General features: G+C 37.9%; 2 protein-coding genes and 1 long non-coding RNA gene across 4 annotated transcripts; 1 reads left to right on the top strand and 2 right to left on the bottom strand.

Moving 5' to 3' along the window:
- Positions 1-1481: 1481 nt before the first annotated feature.
- Positions 1482-13990, bottom strand: ncstn (nicastrin). Its single transcript, XM_041993163.1, has 17 exons — positions 13886-13990; positions 11854-11955; positions 11062-11185; positions 10566-10687; positions 9971-10116; positions 9414-9561; positions 9179-9291; positions 8581-8733; positions 8367-8471; positions 7856-7933; positions 6956-7125; positions 6759-6861; positions 6174-6272; positions 5862-5949; positions 5468-5631; positions 4259-4471; positions 1482-2623 (listed from the first exon to the last, which is right to left on the bottom strand). Exons 1-17 carry the CDS (start codon positions 13941-13943, stop codon positions 2501-2503), a joined length of 2109 nt encoding a protein of 702 aa, XP_041849097.1. The 5' UTR covers positions 13944-13990; the 3' UTR covers positions 1482-2500.
- Positions 10597-11956, top strand: LOC121644944. Of its 2 annotated transcripts, none has more exons than XR_006011338.1 (2): positions 10597-10730; positions 11042-11956. It is a non-coding gene; the product is annotated as an uncharacterized LOC121644944 (long non-coding RNA). The 2 variants fall into 2 exon arrangements; XR_006011339.1 differs by having other exon boundaries at positions 10597-10741.
- Positions 13991-14372: 382 nt separating the features above from the next.
- copa (COPI coat complex subunit alpha) lies at positions 14373-26554 on the bottom strand. Its single transcript, XM_041993157.1, has 30 exons — positions 26347-26554; positions 25897-26010; positions 25723-25796; positions 25482-25562; positions 24702-24778; positions 24355-24464; positions 22626-22735; positions 22050-22149; positions 21735-21953; positions 21411-21561; positions 20945-21011; positions 20797-20872; positions 20515-20597; positions 19884-20109; positions 19228-19366; positions 18686-18848; positions 18410-18556; positions 18096-18285; positions 17904-17999; positions 17504-17592; positions 17269-17392; positions 16913-17002; positions 16717-16820; positions 16473-16619; positions 16179-16319; positions 15803-15985; positions 15527-15637; positions 15257-15418; positions 14962-15156; positions 14373-14762 (listed from the first exon to the last, which is right to left on the bottom strand). Exons 1-30 carry the CDS (start codon positions 26384-26386, stop codon positions 14703-14705), a joined length of 3669 nt encoding a protein of 1222 aa, XP_041849091.1. The 5' UTR covers positions 26387-26554; the 3' UTR covers positions 14373-14702.
- Between the last annotated feature and the right edge of the window lie 481 nt (positions 26555-27035).

The raw sequence follows: 27035 nt of genomic DNA, 5'->3' as shown, positions 1-27035 counted from the left end.
TTAAAGCTCTTTTTTTGCACCACCTTCATAGTCTTATAACACATGAGGCCAATTTTAAGACTCAAAAAGAAAATAAATACAGTGCCAAATAAGATTTTGCATTACATCAATCTATCTTTTTACTATATAATGCAGTTTATCCTTTTATTTATTTATTTTTTAAGCTGCTGTTGAGGAGAAAATCACTTGATTCTTTGTGATTTAGTGCATGTGAAAAAGGGCTGTAGATTCCTTGCAAGAGGTCTTGGGATGAAACAACAAATAGCCATTCAGACAGACTGCTATAAATAAAATCGTGGCAGTCCAAATGTGAACAAAAAGCCGTCAAAATCATGTCTGTATTTTTCTAATCTAACACACAGTTTGAAGCCTTCATCAGATGGATGAGACCTTATTTTACATAAAAGTGTGTTGCTCTAATTTAAGGTTGGTTTGATTAAACATATCGGTATGAAATTAGGTCTCTTGCAGAGTAACCTCTAAAGACAATGTCCTATTTTGCTGTCTTAAAAAGCCCATATTAAGCTCATTTAGATGTTCAGAATTTGTTTATGAGGTTTACATACTTAATGTTTACTACTTACTTTTATATCACTGTACATTGCTGTTGTGTCTCCTTGTTTCAGCATAGCCAGAAAAACTGAGACTTTTATGAGTACCTTTTAAAGCAAAGATTATTAAAAACATTTGCAATTATCTGTGTGTACATAGTAAGCAAGGGTGATGGGGGACCCCTGACAACGTAGCCTACCTAGCTGTGTCCACTATTTCTTTGTGTAGCAGACAATGATAGATAGATAGATAGACAGATAGATGATAGATAGATAGACAGATGATAGATAGATAATGACATCTATATACCAGTTTCATTATAATGGGCTAGCTTAGCTTTGAACTGTATGTGTTTTGGTTTCACTGCTGTGGCTGGACTGTGTGCTAAAAATGAGTGTAGTTTGATGTCTAACAATTAAGAGAAACAATGGGATTTGTAAGGTGTCTGCCTGCGACGTGGTCTCCTACAGGAATTCAGAAAACACTAATGGGTTTCAAACATGTAAAAAATGTTTAAAGTGACTTAATAATGTGTCTGTTTGCGGAAAACAAAACTGGTTTTAGATTTAAACCAGCTTAGAAGTGACTATAGCACACACCCAGAATAGGAATAAAAATAATTAAAAGTGTACTAAATTGTACACATTCATGGTGACATCATATATTAAAAGAAATAAAAAAAACAGGTGCTTCAGGTAGTTCAACTACCACTTTTCTACATTTACAAACCTTTTAGATGCTCATCAATCTATAAAATACTAGGAAAAGGGAAAAACATAAATACTATCTATTATATTTCACAAAAGAAGTTAAACAGTTAGTGGAGTTACAGTATGTGGCAAACTGATGATTTTTTCTTTAGCATTTATAACAAAAAGTCAAAATGTACAACTTTTTTTTAAAAATGTAAAACCACACTTAAAAACAGCTTTGGAAAAAGAAGCAATGTTTATTTCAAGGCATCACAACTGCTCTTTGTTTCCAGACATTTTATCCACATCCATCAACAGAATTAAAACCTTGCGTGTCATCATAAACTATCATTACACTGTGAAAAAAAGAACCAGAGTGCAGAGCCAGAGTACCAGCGCTTATTCAGTGTTTTAACTCCAAATTTTTATATAGATATAAGATTTTCTGACTGCTTTTAAAGATTTTGGTAGCTGGTAGAAAAAAAAAGTCAGCCACGCCAGACTCTTGGGAAATTTTTTCCACTCAAATATCACAATCAGTGAAAGTGATGAGTCATTGCTGGGATAAAACATATTTTTTGATAAATTCCCAGGACCTAGAATGCATCAAAATATTTCACTGCACATTTCCAGATGTAAAAACTGAAATTTTCCTAACTTGTTCACTGACTCAGAAATAGGTTTATCATTAGAATTGATTGATAAGTTACTACACTGACAACAAAGACAGCTACAGTATTGCACATACCATTGCAATCCCCATACAAACTTCACACACACGCACACCCACCTTCATAATTGTTCGTACACACTAAATCAGGCAGTCCACTGCTAATGCTCACTCAGTTATCTTACATTTTCAGAATCATACACACAGAAAATAATGCTCAATGTTTAGTGCCTATCCCATGACACAGTAAACAAAACATTCTTTAACAATAAAAAGAGAAAAGAAAAATCTAAAATGAAAGAAATATAAACATCTTTTGCACTGACAGGGGCCCAGCTGCTGCCTGACCAGTGTTTTCTGACCCTGATGAGTCCAGATCCATCCGGGCCAATCCAGTCTTAACGCCTCACATGAGTGAGTCCATAAACGCGGAGTCGTTGCCTAAAAGAAACCGTCTGATGCTGAGTCTAGCCTTTCTGTGTACCTACTCGTGGTGTGTTTTAAGTGAAATTGTCCATGTTTGTTGGGATAGAAGAAGTAGTAGCAGTAATTGTTATGGTAGTGGTCGCTGGCCTGAGACTGTGGATCAGTAGGTGGCGCTGGTGGGTTCCCTTCCCGAGCTGAAGAGTATGTCAGCTTTTGAGCTGATGATATAAGTCAGGAGGAAGGACATTAGCAACACACCGACACCCACGCCGAGCGTCAGCATCTGGAAGAGGAACAGCAACATTTTAGTCTTCCATATAACTGCTTGCTACTTTTCCAAATATATCAGGAGTGTTTGGATTAATGCCGACATGGTTTTAGTTAGTGACTGGTTCCATTTATGAATTAAAGGTCAAAATAACTTTTTGGCCACATGTGAGACAAAGGACAAGCATAAATGTACCAGTTACAGTATAATCATTAATAAATGAAAAGAAAAAGGCAGCAAAAAAAACAAGTCTGTAAATCTGTGCTTGCAAATTTGTAATCCATGCACATGGTTCCCCAAGCGTCTATGATTTTTACCATCTGTGCCCACACATTTTTAAAATGAGAACAAGGAAGTTTTCTTGTGTGTGCTGGACTTTGGAGCTGCAGTGGAGACTCTGACATCACACTGGCCAATCAGTGGCTGGCACCACTCACAGCTTTATTAAATATTGGCTAAAAATGACTGAATATGTGCAAAATTTTAACTGGCATTTAAATATTTTACAAGATTCTTGTTGAAACTTGTGTTAAAAGTAATTCTGGCGAGACCTTCATTTTTACAATAAAAGGCTGCAAATACTCTAACTGGTCCTGAAAAATCTCTGATGATCTACCCCTTCTTACTTATGACATAACCTACGCTCATCATTTACTACAAACACTGGGTGCTGATTGAACAGCAAAACGATGTAATGTTAATGCAACCAGATGACACACGGACCCTGATGAAGACCACAAGCTGACATGCAGCAGTCTAACAATAAAGAGCTCTTAATACTATAAATATTATTGTTGCTTCTCAATGCACATAAACCAGAAACCTACTACCTAAAAAAGTAAAGAGAACTCATTTCAAGCATCCACGAATTAAAAAAAGAAAGACCAGTGTTATGTAAATAAATTAAGTGCTATTCAAGATCTCTTAAACAGCTGCAAGGATCTGTCTCTTGGTGCTGAGCAGGTATTGTACAGTTGGCTTTAGAAAATAAAAACAGTGTTTAATAAGTTTGGATGCAAGTGAGCTGAAAAAATCTTCAGAAGAAGTGAGGTCAAATAGACCTTTCTCACATCCCATACAGTTTACTTGTGGTAGTAAACAGATCAAACATTTGACTTTACAGCTACACAAAGATAAACAGAGTAAAACCTAAACTAACAGTTTAATCTGAGTGAAGCTCTAAACTCACTGAAATTCTACACAGCAGCTTTGAACTGGGAGATAACGAAGATGGGTTTCCTTCAGCAAGATGCGGGATGAGCATGTAGAGACCTGAAGCTTGCTGGAGAAACGAGATCCATCATTGTCAAGATTTAGCCAACTCTATGGTTGCTGCGAGTGCTCCTTTTTTGGGCCATTGTTATGGAAACACTCTTGGCCAGTTTAGGCCAGTTTGGCAGTGAAAACACAAACACAATCCCCAGGACATACAAGTGGGTGTATGAATATGGAACATAATAATACAGGGTTAATTTGAATATATGTTAATACTAACAGAGATTCTTTCTTATTAAAAAACTAAGGAACAATATACAAGAAACAAAAGCGGCCTACAGGATAGTTTTACTGGCGTTTTGATGACCTGTATGAAGCACCAAGGACACCAGGTGTGGGTGAGCCTGGCATACATCTACTTGTCTATTCTTTTACCTCCAGTTCGTGACTGGCCACAAGGAATATGCGTCCTTTGATGCTCTTCCACCTCGACTCTGTCCACGTTGAGTAATCTTTGGAGGTGTACTCCCGCAGCTCAAAGGCTGGAGACAGCGCTTTGGAGTTACGAACTGTGGAACGAACGCAGAACCCCACCCGATCCGTGCTGTTGGGAGGAGCTGCACCTTGAACCCATAAGTAGGAGAACATCTGAGGGAGGAGAATTAATACACTATTATTTATTTTTTATATCAGTGTCCTTTGACTCAAACATTTTCAAACAAATGTGGATATGAACACATTAGTGCAAATTAAGTTTTAAATAATAAACTTTCTAGAGTATATTAAGTCAATTAGCAGATTAAAAAAAAGTCAAGTAAACAGTAAAGCCAAAAAACCAAACAAATACTGTTTTAATTGTCTCAAACCTGATGATATCCCGGCTTTCTTTCTTTGGTTTGCCAGTAAACTAAATAATTTTACTCTTTTTTTTTCTGACATCAGTTTTGGTCCTGAATCTCCATTTAATTCAAAGACTTTAGGAAGTATTTCATTATTATAAACATATGTTTAAGTTGTTCATTGGTACAAGTAAACAAAGACAGCAAATGATACAGCAAACTTCTGAATCAAGCACAATGCTTTGACAAAGTCCCAGACACATCTGGATTTAAATATGCTTCTCCAGCTTGATTAGAGAGAACAAAAAAAAAAGGATCAAACTCAAAGACTGTGCTCATTATTTGGAGACAGTAGCATGCAAATGCTGGTGATGGTCTTTTCTGATATTTTTATGTCCCTTATTTTGAATGAAAATGTGTGTTGTTGTCTCTAGTTTGTCCACACCATACAAACACACTGCATATGTACTGTTTTATGTCAATTATATGTGTACTTTTGTGTAAACAATGCGTATCAAGCTATGAGTATCTTGGCTGTTTCAAGACGTACATTTTTTTTGTTTAATAGGTTAAAACATAAGTAGACCTGGTCAGTTTGTTGACCCAATTTAAGCAAGGACAGGCTGCTTCTACCTGGTTGCTGATATATATATATATATATATATATATATATATATATATATATATATATATATATATATATATATATATATATATATATATATATATATATATATATATATATATATATATATATATATATATATATAATCTAAGCAACTTTTAGATATAAAGTGATTCTTACATGTTTGTTCTCGTTGTCATTCTCATCCTCTCTCTGCTTCTGGCAGTCTTCTTTAGTGATGTTGACGACACTGCCGGTCAGGTTGGCCAGGATGTGTTGGACCAGATAAGTCGATTCACTGGACTGCTGTGCCACACCGACATAGAAGTTTGTGGGTCTGTCAGCTAAAAGGAACAAATCGAAGTTAGGTCATTTTTTATAAAAAACAAAACACACATACATCCTCCTTTCAGCTGAGGATCAACCAGAACTAATTTATAAGAGTCACTTCTTTAATTATAAGGACTGCTCCTTTGTCTCGTTTAATAAAACTAGGACTGTAACAAGAGGTATTTATGCAAGATATGCAAATACAGCATTTTTGGTTCTTCTGAGCAAAACAGATTTAACTTACCTAGATGGTTGCTGTAATCTGCGGTTATTAGCTGCTGGAGCCAGGAGTTATTTGAACTAATGAGGAAACTGTACAGCATCTGGCTAACCTAAGACAAAATTAAGATAGACTCAGTCCAACTTTTCTATCATTAATGAATCAAAAATAGTCACTGACAATTAATCTGATTGCTGATAAGAAACTATAAAGCAAGTTCAAAGACACTGGAGAAAAATTAACAAGCTTGATTTTCACAAACATGTATATAAAGATGAATAAATAAAAACTGTGGAAAAGTGCTGAATGAATTGATTCACAGATAAATAGTCTCACCAGCAGCTGGTCGGCCTGAATGCTGTTCAGCTGGCTTTTTTCTCCTCCAGCCTGTACGTACAGAGCTCGGGCCACCAGGGTCGCCACCTTAGTCAGAGCCTAAAAGATGCACGTAGAGAAAAGTAAATCATATTTTCAGAGCTGCTGCTAAAGTTCTCCATGGTAAAATAGACAGGCTGCAGAGGAAAGAGCTTAGATGTTACACACAAGTTTTCAATCAAAGATCTTAACTGCTTTATTCCTCGTCTCCTAACTTTCTGTCCTCAAGGGACAGCCTTTCAAGGTTTACATATCTACCTCAGCATCTGTGCAGTTTTAAAATCAGACACTTACCAAATCAAAATAAATTCATGAAAGCAAACAAAAGTACAAGTATAAAATATTTAAATGAAAAAAAAATACTAGTCTATTTTTAGTTTAAAAGCAAAAAAATTGGGAGGTAAAAGCCAAAACAATTGTGTGAGTTTTACACTGTGGTGTGATGTATGCTGAAATGTCTAAAGACCACAGTGATGAGAAGCTGTGGGCTGACTTGGCTGAAGTAGCTTAATAACTTGTTTAAACACAAGGAATTATCAGAAATACCTTTGCAGAGTCTGTAACAAACTCTAGCTGCTCCTCTGGTGTCAGGTCCGGTGGGTAAGATACGTTCAGATACTCAGCATTGTCGAACATGCTCTCATAGTACCTGCAGACAAAACAGAGTAACAGATCAACACTCTTTCAAACCAAATCATTTAAAAGCATATATATATATATATATATATAAAAACACAAATCACCTGTTTGTGAAACTGGACTGGTGGTTCTCAATAACAACACCAGGGATTGGCCGAGCTCGTAGGAAACGCTGGAAAGATGAGGGAGGCAGCGGCTGGGTGACGCTGGGTTCATCCAGTGAAACATTTAGACCTTCGGAAGCTGTCTGCAAGTTGTTGATGAGGCTCCTCACCTGAAACAGGTCATTAAAGAGAATTTACAATCTAAATGTCAGGCAGTGACGCAAACACAGGGCTCTAGTTTGTCTTCATGTTTGTTTCTTCTTTAATGAAAGATTTTAGAAGCTTTATTATCATTTGCAAAGAAAGAAGCAACATGTGAACTAAAATATTCTATTTTTGTTTTTCAATGTAAACCATCTGTCATGATTTCCATTTGATTAAAGTACTATCAATTTGCAGCCAAATAGTTATGTTCAGAAATCCTCTTCTGAGGTGAAACTGCTAGACTGTATTTGTAGATTATGTAGTGTAGTTTTTCCTTCCCTTTAAATTGTGTTTCTGATAATTTTGAAGACGCACAGGCAATCTCTGTCTGTTTAATACTGATAAACATAATGTCAAAGTCAATTTACGATAAAAGCTGAAGGTTTAACCTTTTAAATAGTTTTCATTTCATATTCATAATTTCTTCAGAGGCTGAGAAAGTAATATTTTAATTGACAGTGACATTTATGGTACATTTTAGAGGAACACTTTTAAATAATATTCACATTTAAAGCAATTCCTCAATGGAGACATTCGATCTGAATGATTTAGAAACAGTGTTTGTGGAATGCTCCTTTCTTAGCAAGCAATAATGTGCTACAATGGCAACAGATTTTCATTCCCAGTTTCTTTACCATTGATTGTTGTGTCTTGTAATGGTAGAAAAGTGTATGTCTAAGGAGAGCAGAAACAAACCTCCTCTTGGACGCTGCTGTTCCTCCTAGAAACAGGATCGGAGTGAAGCCAGAGCTTGGAGTCGGCATTGAATCCCACCTTGAATGAGAAAAGTCAAATAACCGTAATGACTTATACACCACACATTTATTAAGTCAAATAATAAGAAAGACAAGTACAAAGAATTAGTACAATTAATTTTGTACTGGTGTGTTTAAAGCATTAAATGAACATTTAGATATAAAGTTTTTTTTCGAAGCTACAAGTTAAATTTACTTTATTGTCTAATGGGTGTAAATGTCAGACTGTTTTGTACAGCGAAAATGTGATAGTAGTAAAAAGTGTTAAAAACAAAGATTTCCTCTAACAGTGTTAAAATTACAAGTAGTACCAAGATTGAATTTAAATAAGCTGAAAATGTATTTTAGCATTTTAAGTAGAACAAAATTCAAAGAAGTTTTATACATTTTAGACTGAGTATTAAACTTAAAATCTAATACTTTGTGCTGGATGATGATTTGCAGAGGCATACCTGTCCAACCTCCAGCACTGAGTGAACATTGTCCAGGTCCACAGCAAACTGGTTATTCTCCATGTCGTACACCATCCTCGAACTACCGATGTAGTCAAAGGTTTCCTGTGTTAAAAAGAAAAAAAAAAGCACTTTGAAAATGAATAATAGTGGCATACAGAAAACTTGATAAAAACCTGCATGTTCATTTAAAACTGCTGCAGAGCGAACTGACCCCTTGGAACAAAGTGTACATGATGTTGCGGGTAAGTAGAGCCTCCTGGGTGGCGTTGCGCAGAGCATGTGCAGCCGCCAGCAGTGTGACGATGCCTGAGACTGCGCTCTCTGCTCCTGGAGCAATGTCAAAGAAAAAAGATCTGCTGTCCAGCTGCAGAGAGAGCAGGAGAAGAGGGTCTTTAGACAGGAATAATTTGTTTTTGGACAGCTTTTTCATTTTAACTAACCATTTAGTACAGCGATTACATGTCAAAAAATGTACTCATTTCAGAAGAATCTAAAGAGGGGGGCATTGTATTCACTGATTTCACTAATCAAATGTTTTGAGCCAATCAGAAATAAGAATAAACCAGGATTTAGTTTCAATTGAACTTTCTGTTGGTGGCAACTACAAGTGGGAAAATTTCGCAGCAGTAGTTGTGACTGCAATATCACCTGACATGCATCACAAGACATCTTCATCTTAATCTTATCAATGCACATATGTCTTTCACATGAGTATCAGCTGATAAATAACACATGTTAAACTGTAAAGGAACATTGGTTAAGATCTACTTAGTTTTTACTTAGAAGATGAGTGAGGGTATCAAACTCACTCTTGCCGCAGCGATGACCACACTCTCCCCCATCTTATGGCCCTTTTCTGTGTTGTTCAGAGGTTTGGTTGAGGCCCAAATATTTAAGTCCCCCAGTGGGTCGCATACCATCTCTAACAGGAGATCGAGAAAGAGGAGCAAACATTCAGCTTTTTTTATTTTTCCAGTTACAGATTGAAAGTTAAATGAAGCATTAACCTGTTGGGTTCTGATCTTTCCTTATGGGTGTAAATACCTGGGGTAAGGCTGAAGTTAATGTCATTCCTCCTCATGCAAGTGGCCGTGTCAGTGACAGCGGACATGTGGGAGTACAGCTGCATGGCGCACAGAGGGTACGGAGGACTGCTGCTGTTATCCGCAGCGCGGTTATGGTCCATGTAACACTATAAATGTAGAAAAGCAACCACAATTACATCATAGTAGCTGAAATATTTTGAGTTCTTTTGAACAAGTTGGAGCATATACAGCTGGGCATGGTGGTCTTGCTCAGGGGCACATTGGCAGGGTTGAGTGCAGTAAAACTGTAACTACTGTCTGGGTTTAGTTTCATACAGTAGCTGCCACGGGGATCAAACCTGAAACTGTCAGTTCAGTCATCTACCCCAATTTCAATCAAAGGCAGACAAAAAAAAATACACCTCCAAATTCCATATACTTCTAAAAATAATGGTCTTTCATGCCTCTAGAAAAATACATGTAAAGTTTAAATGTGATTTAAACTAAGGTATTATTTTCTGCATGAACAAAAATATTAGATTAAATAGAAGATTATATATCTGCTGTAACTTTTACCTGTCGTATAAGTTGCGTGTCATTATCGTCTTTTAGGGAGAAGATGGGAAAGTCATACTCCTCGTAGGACAGACCGTTTCCCAGCGGGTTCCACACTGTTGTGTTACAGTGAGCCAGGGCTGGGTCGTAGCTCTCTGAATACACACCTGAATCCACAGCAATACCATTAGATGGGGGTCTTATTAAGTGTGGAAATCTCTCTAACATCATGCAAATCAAATAATGCTATAAACAAAGATTATGACTGACGTAACTGTGGGGCTACTTTTAATCTTTAATGAGACATCAAAACATAACACATTTGAACATCCTAAAACTTCACCAACAACTCCTTACATGATATGGTTTAGTAATATATGGTCTTATAATACAGTCGACATTACAGGAGTCAATAAAATGTATTTTTTTGTGACTTTGGTCCTTTTCAAGTTTAAATGAAAGACTATGACTTAAATATTACATATTTTAATAGCATGCTGTTGCTACGACAAGTGATTTCAGGCGCTGTGCCCTCCAACAATCACCACACTTTAATTTATTTCTCTAACTTGTGCTGTGCTTCACAACAAGCCTTAGCATGAAACTCCCCACCCACCTGTGTTCTCGTTGGGACAGGTGGTATGTGGAGAGAAGCCCTCCGGTGGATTTGTGCTTGGCGCCACAACAACAACGCCAGCCACTCTGCTGGAGCCGTTTTTCAGCTTCGTCATGATGGACCTGACAGGCAGACGGTCGGCACGGGGCAGATTAGATGATGCAGGTAAAAAGCAGGTCAGAAATGAGTTAAACCCTTTTGAAAAGTGGTTCAAGTTTCTTTCCTGAAGGCTAGACATGTAGGATGTGTCAAATTTAAGGGATATATTTCTGTAACAGACAGCTTAATATGATTTGGCCTCCATTTCTCTCTTTACATACAAAGAAAATACTCCAGAAATTAAAGTAATTCTCCTTGAGCTACTACTGCTGGTAATAATTTATTTATTTACATTGTTTTAACAATACATAAAAAAATAACCTAAGACAGAAAGCGAGATTTACTCTAATCAAGAGTTACTGTATTTCTATTGTAAGGTGAAAGACATCAACTGTACTTTGTAAAGAGCGTGGACTCCAGGATGACCATATAAGGAGGGTTTGGACCAGTCTTCAGGACCCAGTCTAGGTTGGCCTCTGACTCCAGCAAATGAAGTACACCCACATCTCCTGACAAAGAGGCTAAAATCCAAAGGAGAAAATTAAATGGCACTGATGACACAACATGACAGCTATTTAATAAAAAGCCCCAGGAGGGTCTCTGTTACTGGAAAGGTTTTATATTCTGTAGCAGCAGAAACAGCTGCTGCTGCTGCTGCTGGTGAGGCTTTTGTAGTTTAAGAACATGCAGGCACTCTAACAGCTTTAGATCCTCAGATATTCATCGCAGGAATGCTTGTTTTATTCTGTACTTTCATCTTTAGAAACCCCTTCCTAACCATGACAGCTGCAAAAATGTGTTTTCAACATAAACTGCCAAGAGCAGCCACACAGAAAACACTGGTTTTAAGCATTTAATACACCACACACTACAGTAAATAGTTTTACTTACTAAAACTAAGGCAGTTTAGGAGAAAACTTTAGTTTTAAAAGAATTTTTGGTTTCTTTTCTATCAGACACATACTCTGTCACACATAACTGACATTTTACAATGGTAACACTTCCATCTTTATTTAAGTATGTCACTCTCCATTTAGTAACACCTCTGATGAAGACGGAGGGGTTACTGTCAAAACATGTCAGGTGTATGTGACAGATTGTCTGACAGAAAAGAAACCAAAACAAATTATTTAAGAACATAGGCATTATGAACATATTTGGATTACTTGGAAGTTTTTTTTATACTCACACTGACAGCCTATTTGATGTGTAGCATTAAGCAATCGCACGCACGGGATAGTGTAATTGAGATGGACGTAAATCTTCTGTTCCACTGAAGTACAGCTGACACCTGCAAGGAAAAAAAATAATTAAACTGCTGTAAACTATGCACAAGAGAGGAAATTCATGTTGGGGCATTTAGGACAAACACTAATAATTAGTAGAGCAAAAAATGATAGTGTTATTCTTTATCTTTCACAAGTGGAATTGATTATCAAAACTTTTAGCATCATCTTTTTTTTTTGCCAGCTTTGCCATTTTTTAAAAGCACATTTTTAAAGCATCTTGAAATATGGTGGATGTAAATCATATTAAACTTGTTGATCCATTAACAAAAGACGGACATTCTTTAAATCTCTCCACTTTTAAGCTGCTGTATTTTTCACCATTAACATCTCTTTATAATAATGTCATCAAACTTTGTTTTCCAGGCATTACATATCACAATGAAACTCTTTTTATAAGAATTTGTCGTACTGTTTAATCCTCAAAAAGTGACAAAAAGAAGAGGTTCTCTAAAAGGCCTGGTCAGGCATTTCCTATAACATAAGATGAGAAATGGGAGAAAATAAAGTTTTTAGTTCTCTATAATTTTATACATATAGTATTGCAGTGTTTGAGAATTTCATGAGATATCTAGGTTTTTTGTTTGTTTTAAAAAGTCTAAAAAAAACCCAGCTGTGTTATGAAAATGTTCTGTTCTACATTTGATAAATTTTGTATTAAGAAATAGCTTTCAAATAAAATCTAATACAAAGCTATAGATGATATTCTCTCTTTATATACATTATACACCGTATATTGAAAAAAATAGATGGGTAATTTAATGCTGCTACGAATTTCTAGACTAAAAAACAGAAGCGAGACGTTTCTGCTCCTCAGATTTTTGTCTCTAATATAGTACCATCAGGGGTAGCCAACGTTGGTCCTCGAGGGCACCAATCCGGCAGGTTTTCCAGATTTCCGTGCCCCAACACACCTGACTTAAACTAACGAGTCATTGTGGAGATCGTTATAGGCTGTTGGATCCATTTAATTTGAGTCAGGTGTGCTGGAGCGGGGAAATCTGGAAAACCTGCCGGATTGGTGCCCTCGAGGACCAACGTTGGCTACCCCTGATCTAAAAGATATGTGGTCAGTCATAAATTAATTTTGAAGTACCACAACAACCCAAGCATACAGCCAAAGTCTAAAGGAGAATCTTCAGGAACAAGAAAAACCTTTTAACATATGATATAGCTCCATAAAGTCCTGAAAAAAATCTGGGATGGATCTTTAAAGCATACAGCTTAATTAGTTGAATTCAATGTATTAAAAAAAAGTCACACCAGTAATTCATCATTTCATTTTTGTTTTACACTATAAATGGTTTTAAGTTAAATAATAAATAAAGACTATTTAGGACATCCTTTAGAAAAGTCCTTACTGCGGATAAAACCTTTGCACATATTAATTAACTTGGCTGACCTGTTTCTGCTTTGTTTTAGTTTTTTCCTCACAATCAAATCACCCATGCCAAGAAAAACATAAACTAATTTATTAACTACTTTATGTGTAATACCATTAAGTAATATATATATAGTACAGTGCTGTAGCACTTAATTCCTGGAGCTCTGGCCGGCCGCTGCGGGGAAATCACGAGCTGTCACGCTGATGCTGAGTTACTCCTCTTGGAGGATGAGCCCATCTCTGACTGACTTAAATAAGTCAACATTAACACTTATTAAATAAATACAAAGTAATTTAACATTTTCATGATGTTTCAAACATGAATCAATAACTCACGATCCTTGATTGTAGAACTTGTTTAGGAAAATATATGTATATGTTACTCAGATTAAATGAAAGCTGGGCAGCTGTTGCTAATGCTAACTAGCCTAGCATTCAGCTAGCTTAACCACAAAGAAGTCCATCAAGCTAACCAGTCGAAAGGAAAACACACTTTGGTCATTAACAAATGTGTTGAGACAGAAGTTCAACAGCGTTTAACTATAACTTACCAACGAAAAACAAGCCAACTACCAAATTAACAATCCATTTGTTCGACAGCGAATCCATCTTCCTGGTTTAAAAAGCGGAAAAAAACAGGAAGCGTATATTTGGGAAACATCCGGGTTCCGCTGTTTGGTCTCGCTCTCCGTAAAGGAGCCTGACAGACTGGACGCAAACTATCAAATGACAGCTCCCGCTGTCCTGTAAGGTTTTTCCTTTCTATTCTATTTTTTTTTTTCAATCGGGCAACATATACCTATATGTCTTTGCTGAATTAAGTGTGTGGATAGAAACAGTGGTACAAACCAAGTGATTAATCTTTATACCCGCTCTATATCCCCAATAACAGTCTTTTGGGGCATGTTCAATATTTTTAAATCTACGTTTCCACAAAGACCGAAACCATCTTCTTTCAGTTTCATATTTTACAAATAAACCACACTAGGCATCATACCACATCAAATAAATCCCAATAAAACCACACACACACACACATTTTTTTTCCATTTGGGTACTTTTATTATAGTTTTTTTAAGATACTTAGATCATGTGCACTCATTTTCAAATATCTGGAATTAGTCAAGTCAGGTAAAGTGAACAGTAAGGTTTTTACAGCATTAATAAAGCACGCTGCACTGATGAAACAGCAGTTACAAGAAAAAAGCTTCTTTTATTTAATAGGACAGGATGAATGAATAGAATAAGATAGCTGAAAGGACTACAGAGATTAACATCACTGTGAGCAAACACATCTGCATCCCACTCATGTTAACAAGGTACCCCACAGAGAAAGCATGGACGTGTTTTGCAAAACATCTCATCTTCTTAGCGGAACTGCAGTGGACTCACACGCAGACCAATCACATCCTTACCAATCTCCGTCACCTAGAAAATAAGATTAAATTAAAGGTTAAAGATTTTAATTCATATACAACAAATTAGATAATCAGTAAACCTTTTTCTGCATTTAGTTGCCATTTTTCCTTTAAATGGATGGTGACAGTGATTCAAAGAATGACCTGGAAGCCCTCAATATTTAGCAAATGATGTTACTGTTTCTATTTTGAAGAGAGAATCAGCTTACCTGTGTGACCCTGCAGATCTGGCCTTTGTAAGTAGGGCAGTAGCAGGCTCCAGACAGTGGGCACTTCTCAACGGGCCGTCCACGGTAGAGGGGAACGAAAGAAGCAGCACACAGGTCAAATGGATTGTGGGGGTCATAGTTCAACTGGTGGGCATCTGTCAGTGTCTTCTCACAGGCTGCCAAAATTTTGCGGGTCTAAATGACAGGGATTCATTAATTAGATTAATACAAGATACACAATATTTTGCTTTTCCTTTTATTATAAAAAAACGAATTAAATTGAAGTCAGTACAACCTGCTGTGCAACATCTGGCTTCGGCCCAAGTTCGAGAAGGCGTCGTGCAAAACCTGCAGCTGTTTTGAAGTTACGAAGTTTGAAGAAGAGGTTCAGAGCTGTGCGCAAAACAAGAACCATGTGGACTGGCTGGAGATTACAGTGTGTGAAATATGCAGCCATCTGTAGGGAGAATACCATAAATTAGTCATCCAAGGTATAAATAATGATTATTTTTTAAAATAATTTAGTCTGGACCAACAATCAGGCCTGGTTGCATGATGTCTTTACCTCACACAGCCTCTTCTGTTGTTCCAGCGTGTCTTTAGGCAATTTCTTCCTCTCAGTCTCCATGGTCAGACCCACAATGTATTCTTTGCAAATTGTGATCAGCTGCTGGGCCTGAAAAAAGATAAAATGGGTAACATTTAAACAAGACATAGCAACCTAGATGAGCAACCTATGAACAACATAGAGTCATACCTGTTAGGTTCATTCTTTCTTTTTTTTTAACATAATTGTAGGGGGAAAAAAAAACACAGACTGGAATTAAAACATGTTGCTCACCTCTGCAATTTCTTGCTTGTTATCAACCACCAGCAGAGGTACAGAGAGCAGAATGACTCTGAAACGTTCAACAGCTTCTTCAAACCGTCCGGCCGTGGTCAGCTGGTAGCAATGTTGCAGGCGGGCGATGAGATCAGAGAGGCGAAGCCCAACAGCTGGCAGTCCCTGCTTTGCCCCACAGTCCTAAAAAACAAAAACAAAAACAAAACATAAATAAATAAAAATAAAAATTTTAGATTTTTCTTTTAGAAGAAACTAAGCGAAAAGCTGGAACTAAAGTGGGTTGGGAGAATGACTTTCATAATCAAAACTAAAGCAGACATCTAAAAATGCCCGATAACCGACAAAAATAAATACACAAATATAACAACTGTACCTTCCAGTTCCTCTGGGGATGACCACGTAGGCAAGGCAGAGAAGGCAAACCCAGGTAACAGGTGCGGCCTCTGGACAGAGTCTGCATGAACAGAGACTTGTAGGGGCCAAAGTTCACAACTCCAACTTGGTCGTGGAGCAGCTGTGGAAGGAAGGAAAAGATACTTAACTTTTAGTGTGTAAAATAGAAAATAAATCTAGCTAATGTTAGGATTTCCTGCACAAAAATAATTTACATCTAAATAGTTGAGGGAAAAGGGAAACAAAAATAGTGGAAATGACATTATAAACATACTCTCATAGCCGTTTCAAAGGAGCCAGCCAGGATGTGGTCCACTGGCAGCTGAGAATTGTTACACCACATCTGGACTGGACTTGTTCCCTTTGTGGGTGGGACGAAAAAGCCATCATCAGCTCCTCCACCTGCTCCAACTGGCACATCCTGTTGATTGGAAGTAAAATTTTGATGACACTTGTGGTATTAAAACTTAGTACAGCTTTTTTGGGGCTTTAATTTACGATTATATCAGTCCTCTTACCAGCTCTGGAGGAAGTTCCAGGTCTTCCTCAACCTCCCAGCCTTCTCCCTCCTCTTTCACTATTCCCTCATCCCCAAATCCATCCTGGGCATCCACAAATCCATCTGAAAAGAAAAAGAGACATATAAATGTCTAAATTTGCTTAGTTAAAAGGTAATTTCTGAGGAAAATATTGTTAAATTAATTTTAAATTTACCTTCAACCATAGCAAGTTCAGCATCATCTCCCCAGCCTTCGCCACCAGCAGCATCCATATCCAGATCTGCAGCCATCTGACCTGCTTTCCCTACAACAGCAGAGGAATTCTGTTCTCACTCTTGTCAACAATAACTTTCTGAAATATACCATTATTCTTACTTTCAACACCCAAAATAATAATAATAATAAAACACTTCTCACTGAAATATAATTAGTAGAACACAAGCGACAAACTTTCCTCAGTTACTCACATTGCATGCTTAATCTCTTTCTATATATGGACGTAATGCACAGCACATTCAGTATATTTAAGTCTAGCCATGCAAAGTCATGTGTCAAGACTTGATGACTCACCCTTTGCTGCAATGGCTCCCTCAAAGAAGCCCTTTGACACAGTGAGCAGAGGCCAGTTGGTGTCCAGGGGGTTGATGGGTGGAGGAGGCTGCAGCAGTTGTGCATTGGGATCAACCTCTGGCACCTACAAAACGTAAGATCAACCATCATTTTACTGACAAGATTACACTCAAGTGATTTTATTGTTAAATATTAAATATATATTTGTCTGGTAGAGAATGTTATGTCAACACACCGTCTCCTTTTCTGGGTCAAAGGTCTCCTTCAGAGCCTCAGCCTCTTCATCCAGCCCATGTGTGGCTGCAGTCAGGTAAGCCAGAGACTCTGCAAACACATCAATTAAAAATAAAACAGCACATTTAAGATTTTGTAGACTCTGAGATTATTATTATTCAAAGTTATGGTCAAGATGATGGTAACATAAAATTCCCACATTTTTAATTGTGCATTCATTTGACATAATCTGTAGAAATTTTACCCAAATGAAAAGTTTCTACATGTAAAAATGTTCTGTGTACACATATGCAAGCAAGAATAAGTTTAAACCCAATTTTATGTAAATAATCATGTAAAGAAAATATGAATGAATCATGTAAAGACAATCGGAATGAAAATGATTTAACAAATGAACTCACTCTGTCCACAGTTCTTCAAGATGCGAACTCTCTCACTAACGTCTCCCAGGTAGAGAGCTGCCTGGTAGTGTCCACTCATGTCCTTTCTGATCTCAGCTACACAAAAACATTAAATGTGATGTATATTAGATTACATTCTACCTAATAAAGAGAATACTGATTATAACTCTGTAGTTAAGTCTCATAATTTACCAATCTTCATCATTTTACGCAGTTTGGCCAAGTTCCCCGTAATGAGGTAGAGGAAGGTGAGCTTGTCAAAGTTTTTGGTCCTCTGGTAGCACATTTCCACAACCTGGTGGTGCCCCTGCAGCAGTGCTGCCTCACCCAGACGCTCCCAGCAGCTGCGCTCATCCAGGGCCTTGGCTGCCTCAAGTGCCACCTTAAAGTATACAGAGCAGATGTAATGATTTTGCAGTTTTTCCTGCAGAACAGTTTTCTATAATGCATTCTTGATGCAGAATGAGTATAGCACAATTTACAGTTTTCTAATTCAGTCAGCTTACCTCAATGTTGCCACACTCCAAAGCCAGGCTAAAGCGTGTCTTCTCATCTTTGACAAAGTGCAGCGCAACCTCAGGGTAGCCCTTCTTCTGCAGGTAGGCAATGATTGACTGGCCCACCAACTTGGCATTACGCACCATGTGGAGCACCTGGAAAGAACATGAATGTGATGAATTCAAATCAGTGGTCACAATTCAGGATTGAATGAGTTGCAATGTAAACCTAAAGAAGCCAAGGACTCCAATTATGTCTTTACATATCATTAATGAAGAACCAACCTCATCATATTTACGGTTAACCAGCGCCAGCTTGAAGCGGTACTCTGTGGGGTCAATGGTAAGGACGCGAGGCCTGCACTCTCTGTCCAGGCAGTATACACTGTTGCCTCTCACACGGGTCACATAGATGGGCAGGTCCAGGGTCCTGATGATGCCATGATCCCTACAGGAGCAAAATTAAAGTAGTATGTTATTAAAAAAAACAAAAACAATTAACCAAAAAATGTTTTTAGAAAAAAAAAAGGGTACACTGCAAAATATGTCTCATAATATAGAGTTCCAGCAAATCTAATGCTCTAATCTAATGTTTCTGTAAACACACTGAGCCACAGCTTTGCCTATTAAACAGTACAGTAATACAAACACCTCTTTAGATTCCTGAGGTACCATAAAAAGATCTTCTGTTTCTCAAAGTCTACTTAGAGAAGACTCAGTGTGCATAACGTGGCAGTGACTTGTACGTGAAAGCAGAAGCAGTTTGCTCACTTCATAAGAGACAAGTGCAAATTGCTGCACTGAATTTAAATAAAAATAAAGCCTACCCAGAGGTTAAAGCATATTTGATGTGGTTGGAGGTGGTGTAGATGAAGACTCCGCTCTCATCCCAGGCTCCACTTTTCACTCTGATATTCTCGTGAATGTTGCAGAGACTCTCCAGCTTACGGTTGCAGATCATAATAGCTAAATGAAGAAAACAGGAAGATTTCATTCATACGACACGATGGTCAAATGAGAACTAGCATTTGTGGTCTTGAGATGCATGTTTTTTTTTTCCCTTTCCCCTCATGGTTTCTTGCATCCATAAAACCCCTGTTTAATCATTCTGAATTAATAAATTTAAAATGACAAGTTTCTTAGTACAACAATCAAAATGCACATACTATAAAATAAATTACAATTTAGAGTTAATTAGATGTTTGGGAGCAAACTAACACTTAAGTGAGTGAGAGACTTTGATGCATTATTAGTGAGTTTGTGCAGATTATTAAAGGATCATCACTATTCCCAGAAAGTTATTTACTTAAATTGCATTACTGTGCTTTTTGTCTGCCCCTAGTTTTTTCCCCTTCAGTCCCCCCTGAGAAGGGCTAAAATGTGCTACAACTTCAACTATGGCAGCAATACAACTTCTGAGAACAGAAAGAGATAAAGATAAGGCTTAGCATTAAATACCCAGTAGATATTCTTATCTACCCACCATGTTTAGCCAGCAAAGCCACGTGGCTGGTGTCGGCGCTCCATACCACGTACTTGACCTTGGCAATTTTGACGGTGGCCAGAGAGCGTTTCTGCTGCACGTCGAACAACGTGATGCCATCAGCATCACGCAGCAGCAGCGAGCCTGTGCCTGCGTAGAAGATTTCCTCGCAGCTTGGCACCTGGACTTTCTTTACAATTTCATTCTTCAGGTTTTTAATCAGAAGCTGAAATTAACAGCGATAATATTAGATTAAATGAGAGGAAGACACAGAAAACTAGCAAACACCTATCCCACAAAATCTGAGAGTATTTTATAATTCCAGTTACATAGTTTAAGGATAGCTTTAATCACTGGTCCCTGCAACAACATGAAGGCATGTTTTTAGTTAGTACTGTTTTGAAAGTACCATATTGGAAGAAAAGAAAAATTAGATCCTTCCATCAGCTACAACACCCTCAATCATGCAGACCAAGTCCATTCAACACATTAATTTATAATGATATATGGATGATGAAATAACAGACTTAAAAAAATTTAAAAAAAAATCTAAAGTTCAACATTTTGGCAACGACTGGTTTAATGCTTTCCAAGACACTTTCTCACATGGTAAACCTAAAAATGAACTCACAGAGTGCATGCGGTCCAGGACGGCAAATCTGTTCCTTGCCACCCAAACTGCTGTCAGACCAGAAGATCTTTTCCCTTCCGGGGCTGAGAATAAACAGACGGTTACTTTAAGCACCAAACAAAGTTCATTTAAAGATATTTACACTATTGGTATAAACAACTTACTGCAAAAATAAACTAAAATAAGGTATGAAATTCAACTACACATAAAAAAAACAAACAAACAGGAAAAATATATTCAGTTTGCAAATCAATATAGAGCTTAATTGATGTATTTCTTTACCATCAGGATTCTGAGAGTCGCTTTCTTTGGGAATAGAGTACAGGTCATAAGTGCTGTTCTCCAGGTTGGTAGCTCTCTGCAGGAAGAATAAACATTTACACAACATGCACTGAAAACTCACTACATTTACTAGAAGGGAAATACTTACAGTGCAGAGCAGGACAGCATTCTCAGCAGGGTTGTAGGACATGCTGAACACAGGGAACTTAGAACCACTAAAGAAAGAGAAAAAAAGTTAAATAAAACCAGACTTTTTGCATTTCTTACTCTCACTCAGTATTAAGCACTGGCCACTTCAGCGAGTACCAAAAATCTGAATAATTTCTTTAAGTGACACAAGTGTTTAAACTAAAGGATAAACTGTTAAACAGTTTGAGGGATACGAAGCAAAATATTCCTTAAACAGCAGCCCTCTCAGTTATCTCTCATGATTTATGAGATGTGTGTGGTGGTACATTTCTGTTTAATTTTTTGGCTTGTTTCCCCTCAATATTTGCTGCGTCCAGATTTTTTTTTATTTGGGCTGCAACCTTTTTGGAATTACTTCGACACAAATCAGATGAATTCTGTACCTGTTTGGAAGGCTGTATCTACATCTCTGACATTGTACTGACCTGCGAAGCTGCATGACAGCAGTGTCCTTGCTGCTGTTAAAGTCTAGCTGACGGAGGAAACGATCCTTGACATAATACAGCATGTTGCCGTGTACAGCATATGCAGGACGCTCCCGCTCCAGCTTGAACACAATCATACCACTGTCATGACCTGAAGGACATAAAACAAGTTCTGATTCAGCACGAAATTCTGCAGACCTCTGCTAATCAGCTCCTGTCACACAGTAAACTATTTGTAATACAAAACATCACATCTAGTGATAGCTGGTAGTTCTGTACAATCTGCTCAAATGAGTCCAGCTGTATGCCAGTATACCAACTTACCAGCAGCAAACAGGTTGAGGTTTGGGTGAGCCCCCAGAACCCAGAAGCGATCATGATCACGGCGAAAGGTTTGCACTCCGGTCCTCTTGGACATATCCCATACCCGGATGCTCTTATCCTCAGAGTTGGACAGGATGAGCTCCTGGCGTGGGTGGAAGACGGCACAGGACACGTTGTTGTAGTGACCACGGCATGTATCCAACTCCCATGCCTTGGACTCTGGGCCAGAAAAGGGAAAAAGAGGGGATTATTTTAAAGATTCTTATCAGCAGGTCTTGTTTTGTGTGTCTATTAACTCTGCATTAACTCACTCACCGTTCATTCTCCAGATCTTCACCTGCCTGTCATCGGCTCCAGACACAATGAGGGGCATGCTGGGGTGAAAGGCTGCCCAGTTGACCCCACGGTCATGACCCTAGACGCAGAAACAAACAAGCTCAAATCACACAAATCAAAATCACCAAATCTTATGTCAGCTTCTTTCAAAACAGACACCTTCAATTTAAGGACTTTATAAAGGTACAGAAAAATGTGATCACAAAATTCCCACGACACTGCAAAAACAAACCCATGCAAAGTAATATCAGTTCTTTTAGCAGGATGTTTCTGTGCCTTAAGTAATAACCTAAAAAGGACCCAAAATCCAGAAAATGCCTTGATGTCATATGAGGAGAAAAGCTTTTGCTAAATGATACCAAAGAGCCATTTGTTCCCCACAAATAGGACTTAAGTTTGGAAGGAGACAATCTGGAAAATCTCCATCTATTAAAAAATTCAACCTCTTTAGATTTTCTGTGTAAACTAAAAATGTTCCCACTGACACTTCTTAAAACACTATTACAATTGATAAAACACATGTCAGAAGATCAAAACATACAATTTGTTGCTCACCTCAAGGACATGCTTCACAACCGCATCTGAAGCACCAAACAGATCAACCCCAGAGATGCCGCGCACTTCTGTCTCAACAGCCCCTGGAGACAAGTTCTTCTTCCTCAGACCTGGAACCATCATTCAGAGCACCATGTGCAAGGAGGAAAAGCCATTTTCATGTTACACAGGAGCACAACCACAGTACAGGGGAGGAAGAAAGACAAAAAACAAGAAGCAAGTTATTCAAATAATCCAATGTGGTGCAATATCACGAGAGAGGAGAGGCAAAAAAAAAAAAGGGATAACAAATAGAGGGAACTGTTGGACCACTGAACACACACACAGGGTTTGAAACACACCAACACAATCTCTGCTTTTCCATCATTAACCCCCAACTTAAGTCTGGAAGCAATCACTACTGTACAGACACAGTTGATTGGGTTACTGACATTATACAGAAATTATTCATGGTAACTGATTGGACAGCAGAGCAAGATTAGTGATCACCTCCAAGACTTAAATAAGACCTGGTAAGAAAAAGAATAGAAAACAGGTTGTATTCATGATTTCACCCTGTTAAGATGATGTGGTGAACAGATAGCTCAACAGCACAGAGAGGTGACAAATGGGGGAAAGAAATGGCACTAGGAACCCGTGTGCAGGTATGGATGTTTCCAGGGAGAGCATGGGACAAGTAGGATAAAGGGACTTGGCTGATGGGAGGGGGTGGAGTGGGGTGGTGGGTAGCGTTGTAAAGACGTGCTCTGATGGGGCGTTGAATATCAGGAACGTGACAGTTTGTCCTTTTTAAAAGGTACATGCATGTTTTAGTCAGGATGCTTGAGTCACATGCACTGTTAAAACACTGAAATGTTACACTTATGGGTTAGAAAGTAATGAGTAATAATATAGTCACAATGGCCATGATATACATTTTGAGTAGTAGAACCAACCATGCAAATGACTTGGGTAGTATGAGAATATTCTGACATCATTAAGTAGTTTAAGTGTGTTTAAACCAGTTAGTAGTTACAGTTAACAAATTTTCTTAAAATATATTAAACTGTCGATTAAAAAAAAGGCAGTACTGACTTTCTATGATGCAAGTTTGAGTGCAAAGTGAGTTTTATATTGAAGCTAGATGTGGCCATGCATGAAACATGGAGAGTAAAACATGGACATTGTTAATATCATGAGGTTTAGCGATCATAAATACAGTAAAAATGGAAGCATTCATGCTCAGTGCACAAAACACGTCAAAGCACATAAATCCAAGACAGGCAAGTAGAAGATCCATATTTTAGGCATGTTCATATGTATATAAATCCAAGCAGATGAGCAAAGAAATGGCTTAGTTAATGTAAAAATGAGAAATGAGGAAAGAAAAAAAGACAATTTTTTAAAAAAGTTTTTAGGAGCATGCAGAGGCACAGAAACACTTTTCCAATTTCTTTTTTATTCAACTGCAACTATCTGATCAGTAATCATAGTGCAGCATTTCAGTTATAAATGCCAAACTGTAAATATCCATGGCAGTACATCTAAAGTCTTTCTACTCTAAAAGGAGAAGTGTTTCTGCAAACAGCCCACAGAGGTTTGTCCTGTACAAGGTAGAAGAAAAAAGGTTCAGGACTTGACATGGGTCCTGCTCCTGTCTTCTTCTTTGATCTTTAAACCACTCTTTTCCCAACCCCTCCCCCAAACCCAGCCCACTGTCCACTCTGATCCGCCATCCCCAGGCCCTCACCGGAGATATCCCACACTCGCACGGTCTGATCCAGACTGGCTGACACCACCAGGTCTTCGGATGGGTGGAACTGTGCACACATCACGTAGTGATTATGTCCAGTCAAAACACTGTGAATGAACACAAGAACAGACATATTCTGCATTTAATGCCTCAAGAGACAAATCAAATGTCTCTATTGCAAAAGTGATTACAGTTGTGTATTGTTTTGAATAAAAGAATCTCTGTACAGATCTGTGATGCTTAGTATTCCTAGTTGAGTGTTTGCAGCTAATATGATTATGTAATTTCTATGTCAATATCAAATATTAACTAGTGTTAATAATGACCAAAAACAGTTGTCATACCATACACAGGTCCGGGACTGCCAGTTCCAGATGCGGATGGTCTGATCATCTGAAGCACTCAAAATCCAGGGGTACTCCTACAGGTAAAATAGTCATAATATAGCTGTTGGAAGCACACCAGTAATAAACTAAAGTCTAAGTATCTCACAGTAAGACAAAGAAAACCAAAGCACAACTCTGAAACTTTCAGCAGCTCAAAGGGCTTTCAGTCTCTGGCACGACAGAAAATAAATGACTATCCCTGACCCACTCCTTCAGGATGGTTTTTGTTAATTTATATTTAAAAGATACAAATACATCTGATTCAGACCATAAACAAGAATTCTGGTCACGCTCTTGGATGCACGGTGAATGTGTCCTGAGCAACCCTGAAAATAGTATTTAATGTAGTGGCACATCTCACAATGCCGGAAATTATTTTTGCCTGCACTTGGTAAGGTACATCCAAGCGTAACTGGTAATTTACTCTACTAATGGCAGTTTGTGCAGGTAAAAGCAGAGTTTGTTAAAATGAGGTGTATCCAGGTGTTAATTTTAACTGTTATGGAGTGGTTCTAACACTGAGCAATGTAGGTCCAGAAAACAATGGATTTGCACAACTGGACCTACCAATGATTTGCATTTCATCTTTGTAAATATTAATAATGTAGATTATGTATCTCTAAGTTGTTACAGAGTTGTATATCAATAAGTACATATGTAGATCCAAGGGTGAATGCACAGAAATAAACAAAAAGCTATGTTAAAACCAAGCATGTGTGAAGTGGCAGAACAACTCACATGGTGAAAGAAAGTGGTTCTGATGTAGTCCAGGTGTCCCAGAAGGGTGAAGAGGCAGCGTCTCAGTTTGTAGTTCCACACCTGGCAAAGACGGCTACATTTACTCAGCACTAGTTTAATACATGTCACAAAAACGTTTTAAAGCTTAATAGCATTAAACATCTAGCCATTACATATCTGATGTCTCATGGAAATATACAAACTAAAGTGTGACATTCAATAGATGTGCATTTAGTCTCACCTTGATTTTGTAATCATCTCCTCCAGACACAAAAAGAGGCTGCTGTTTGTGGAAATCAATTCCTCTAACAGGACCTGTAGGCAAGACCACGTGAAATATATTGATTTCCATCAGAAAAAATAGTGTGGGACTTCACAAAATTACAACCATTCACTGGCCACGTCAATGTCTCACCATCGTGCTCATCAAATTTGTCAATCAGGGTGCACATACGATAGTCCCACAGCTGGATAACTCCGTTGTGCAAACTGGCAAGAACCCATGGCCTTTTAGGATGAAAGCTAAGGCCTGAAACGTTAACACAGTGGGCCAATTACAACAACACACGCTTTAGAAAACTGGGTCTTTATTAAAAAACAAACAAAAAAAATCTTATAAAAGTTGTCACGTCTAAATGGCTTGATACGTTAGCTTAATAGCAACAGAAAGGTAAAAGGACTTTCAGTTAAGATTGACTACATTTAAATAAAGCTACTCAAATAATTATTTAATAGTGATCGTCAATAGATAGATAGATTTGAGCAAAAACTGTATTTAGTATTTTTGTCACTTGTAAACTTGCTTATAACAGTAGCATCAGCTCGCTAAAATTAGCTTCTTTGCTAACTGTTGGTAACCTCTTACCTTTGACACGAGCCGATTTCGTCTCAAATTTCGTTAACATCGTTACTGGTCCACCGCTAAGGACTTAAAGTTAAGAACTGTGACAAAAAACACCTCCGACCGAATAACAAAAACAAATCAAATGTTGCAGACAGGTTAAGTCAAACGGCCTAAACGTCTTCGCCCATTTAGCCGATTCTCCTTTTCCTGACACGTAGTACGTTCTGTCTTCCGGTTTTGAACAATAAAGTTTTGCTGTGACGAGCTGACGCAGAAAGCTCCACGGCAGCGGTGTATAGAAATACAATAAACAGACCTGCACTGACACGAGCTTGGCCATAGACTGTGCGATCACAGCTAATCTAAATGCTTTACTCTATATTTTTTATAGCGCTTTTACAACGGCGCTACTCCAGTAAACATGTGGGACGAAAAATCAGTAACAAATTTGCAAGTAAAACTAATTTGTTTTGCTTATCGCAACTTTTGTTACAATTATATATTTTAGTACGAAAAAGCTGTATAGAAGTACAGAGACACGACTTTGAGCCTAACTTCTTACTAACGTCTGTCAGCATGTTGTGGTTATTTACTAAACGTACCACTCAGTGTTTAGAAGAATAAATTACACTGCACAGCTAGTACAAAACATCCATGAAACTATGGTGCATGGTGGAGAAAGCATCATGGTATGGGTTTATATTGATGCT

This window comes from Melanotaenia boesemani, chromosome 8, assembly GCF_017639745.1.
Source record: "Melanotaenia boesemani isolate fMelBoe1 chromosome 8, fMelBoe1.pri, whole genome shotgun sequence".
Lineage (NCBI taxonomy): Eukaryota > Metazoa > Chordata > Actinopteri > Atheriniformes > Melanotaeniidae > Melanotaenia > Melanotaenia boesemani.
This window is presented reverse-complemented; position numbering and strand designations above follow the sequence as displayed.

Bases quoted from the DNA above. Each gene is read 5' to 3' on its own strand.
- ncstn (XM_041993163.1), bottom strand. From the start codon at position 13,943: ATGGATTCGCTGTCGAACAAATGGATTGTTAATTTGGTAGTTGGCTTG. The intron at 10,117-10,565 runs GTGGGTGGGGAG...CTGTGGATTCAG, and splicing joins CTGTCCCAACGAGAACACAG to GTGTGTATTCAGAGAGCTAC. The intron at 7,126-7,855 runs GTTTGTTTCTGC...GACCTGTTTCAG, and splicing joins ACAGCAGCGTCCAAGAGGAG to GTGAGGAGCCTCATCAACAA.
- copa (XM_041993157.1), bottom strand. From the start codon at position 26,386: ATGTTAACGAAATTTGAGACGAAATCGGCTCGTGTCAAAG. The intron at 22,150-22,625 runs GTGAGCAACAAA...TTCTGCGTCTAG, and splicing joins TTGTGAAGCATGTCCTTGAG to GGTCATGACCGTGGGGTCAA. The intron at 21,562-21,734 runs GTAAGTTGGTAT...TATGTCCTTCAG, and splicing joins CCTCAACCTGTTTGCTGCTG to GTCATGACAGTGGTATGATT.